This window comes from Ananas comosus, linkage group 2 (assembly GCF_001540865.1).
Source record: "Ananas comosus cultivar F153 linkage group 2, ASM154086v1, whole genome shotgun sequence".
Taxonomy (NCBI): domain Eukaryota; kingdom Viridiplantae; phylum Streptophyta; class Magnoliopsida; order Poales; family Bromeliaceae; genus Ananas; species Ananas comosus.
In genome coordinates this window covers 16,070,034-16,072,902 of record NC_033622.1, presented here as the reverse complement: position 1 = coordinate 16,072,902, position 2,869 = coordinate 16,070,034, and the positions used below count along the sequence as shown (strand labels likewise).

The following is a 2,869-nucleotide window of genomic DNA, read 5'->3' as shown; positions in this document are numbered from 1 at the left end:
AATTTAAATTTTAACTTTTAATCTTAAAATTTAGAAAAATCCTGTGAAATTGTACAATGCGTATCGAAACAGTTTAAAAATTGAATCCGTGGAATTTTTTAGAGTTACAGGATTCTTTATTTTATCTAGACCGAAACCACAGTTTATAAATTCCGTGGAGATATTTTACTGTGTATCCAAACAGGCCCTTTAAATGTATTGTTTATATCTAATTTATCCTTTAGTTCAAGTTCAACTGGCAGTTGGCTTATAAAAAGTTTCAATTGAAAATATAAAATAAAAAATAGAAAGCAGACCTTTGAAAGTATGATCTATGATGATAGAAATGTATCAAATTTGGGCAATCTATTTTTATATTAAATAAATATAAAAATGACTTACAAAATAATTTTAAAAATATAAAATTTTTAAAATCAAAAATAAAACTTAGCTAAAAGTTGAGGACAATAGTAGTGCAAACACTCTTTTGTGAAAAGATGGTGGATGCCAAGCTTGAGCAACAACGGCAAAAGACTAAATTTGTCTAATGAGAAACAAATGAAAAAAACACCTCAAGCAAAGCACATAATAATAATAATAATAATAATAATAATAATAATAATAATGATAGTGATGATGGATCTTTAAGTTTTTTAATAATAAAAATGCCAACATGAAAAAAAAAAGCATAGGCTGTGAAGATCAGTGAGGCATTAAAACAAAATCTTCTTTACTTTAAGCTTCCCATCCCTATTTCTTTTTCTCACTCGAGCAACCCCACCACTTACTTCAAATATCCTTGCCCCTCCTCTCTCTCTCTCTCTCTCTCTCTCTCTCTCTCTCTCATATTCAAAAGCTTCTTTTCCCTTTACCTCCTTTTACTTTTTTTTTTTTTTACGTCTATAAAGAAAAAAAAAACCACACTCTGTCTCTAACTCCAGCTCCCGTAACCTTTATCTCTCTCCTCGTTTCTTCGTTCCAAAGTCTTTCTCTTCCGCACTTCTCCTCCGATGCCTCCACTCTCCACCCCAACCCAAACCCCTCTCGCTCCCAAGCCAACGAAGCCTCCTCCGCCGCATCCGCCATTGCCGCCGCCTCCTGCTGCGATGGCGGCGGCGGCGGCGGCGGCGATGGCGGAGGAGGAGCTCCCTCTCCGGCCGAGCAAGCATCAACTCCTCCGCCACCGCCGCCGCACCAACCCCCTCGTCTGGTGCTTCGCCATACTCTGCTTCCTCTTCAGCCTCCTCCTCATCTTCGCCGGGATCCTCATCCTCGTTGTCTTCCTCCTCATCAAGCCCCGGAACCCCCAATTCCACGCCTCCGCGGCGTCCCTGAACGGGATCTACATCGACTCCCCCCCAACCCTCGCCCCCTCCGCCCCCGGCTACTACTACCTCAACGGCGACCTCACCCTCCTCGCCAACATCTCAAACCCTAACCCCCACATCGACGTCGCGTTCCGGTACCTCAGCGTCGAGCTCTACTTCCGCGACCGGCTCATCGCGGCGCAGGGGCTGGCGCCGTTCGCGCAGCGGCGCGGGGAGGCGAGGGTCGCGTCGCTGCACATGGTGACGAGCGAGGTGGGGCTCCCGCGGGAGCTCGCCGCGGCGATGGCGGAGGAGGTGAGGAGGGGTAGGGTTTCGTACATCGTGCGCGGGACCTTCAAGGTGCGGGCGAGCCTAGGGTTTGGTCACCTGACGTATTGGGTGTACGGGAGGTGCGACATCGACCTCTCGCCGCCCCCCAGCGGGGTGTTGTTGGCCAGCAGCTGCAGCACTAAGCACTCATTCTAGGTTGGTTCTGTTTCTTCCTGTGATCTCGTCTCCAATCACTATCACACTCTCTCTCTCTCTCTCTCTCTCTCTCTCTCTCTCAGAGGTTTTTTATAAGTCTGAGCACGAGCTGATTATTTTTTTTAAGGTTTCTTCAGCAATTTATTTTTCAATGTTGGATAAATTATTATTGCTCACATTTTGTGCATCCATGTATTTGCGCATTATTTATCTTACATTTCGTATTTTCAAATTTATCGATTCATTTTTCCGGATAATGTTACGCCTGCCAAGTATAATTAGGAGGATTAGGAGTAGATTAATGGAGGTTAGGAGAGTAATAAGCAATAAAGCAGGAAGATGAAGGCTTAGCTTTATCTCTGCATCATGCCGGGGGTTGAGAAGCTTCGACCTTCAAAAGTGGCGCTGGGAGTCGGCTCAGAAGTGAAGCGCGGAAAGGGAAAAAGAGAGCGATTAGGGCGAGGAAGAAGAAGGGCGAACTGGCAGGATTTCGAGGGCGAATGTGCGAACCAACAAGGCACCCTATTAGTTCGGGTGTTTGGGGCGGTTGGGCAAGTGTCGGCCCAGTATGCTACCAAGTGAAGATCCAGATCTACACAGCCCAAACCACAAGCTGTGGGCCACTGCTGAAGGATTGGAAGCCCGTTTAGGAANTTGAGACTAGAGCCAAGTCTTAGCCGTCGCGTCTTTAGAATAAGCGCTAATTTGAGTGTTACGGCTCTAACCTCAATCCTTCGCTAAAATGGTGAGTTACGGGACCTTAGCATGGCGAGACTATGGTTAACAATGCATGGACTGAGCCGCGTTGGGCAGCTACTACTTTAAAGCGACTCCGCTCCTGCCGCAGCTCCTACTACCCGAGTTACATGACGGAAAAGGGACAAAAGAAATCACCACAAAATTGACCCTGAATTTAACCGCAAGATCCGGAAACACCCCCTCAAGCCTCAGATCGGTATTATCTCATAAGCACAATAGACATCATTCGAGACAAGTCACAGAAGAGTCAGCATTCAACCTGAGATCTATCTTAACAGAGGTTTACCCCAAAATCAAAATTGGGAAGCGAGGCAATAAGTTTAGATTCAATCCCAAAG

The 2,869-nt window shown here is 45.7% G+C and overlaps 1 protein-coding gene across 1 annotated transcript; it reads left to right on the top strand.

The window, feature by feature from the left end:
• LOC109725772 (uncharacterized protein At1g08160) lies at positions 853-2,405 on the top strand. Its single transcript, XM_020255122.1, has one exon. It carries the CDS (start codon positions 990-992, stop codon positions 1,770-1,772), a length of 783 nt encoding a protein of 260 aa, XP_020110711.1. The 5' UTR covers positions 853-989; the 3' UTR covers positions 1,773-2,405.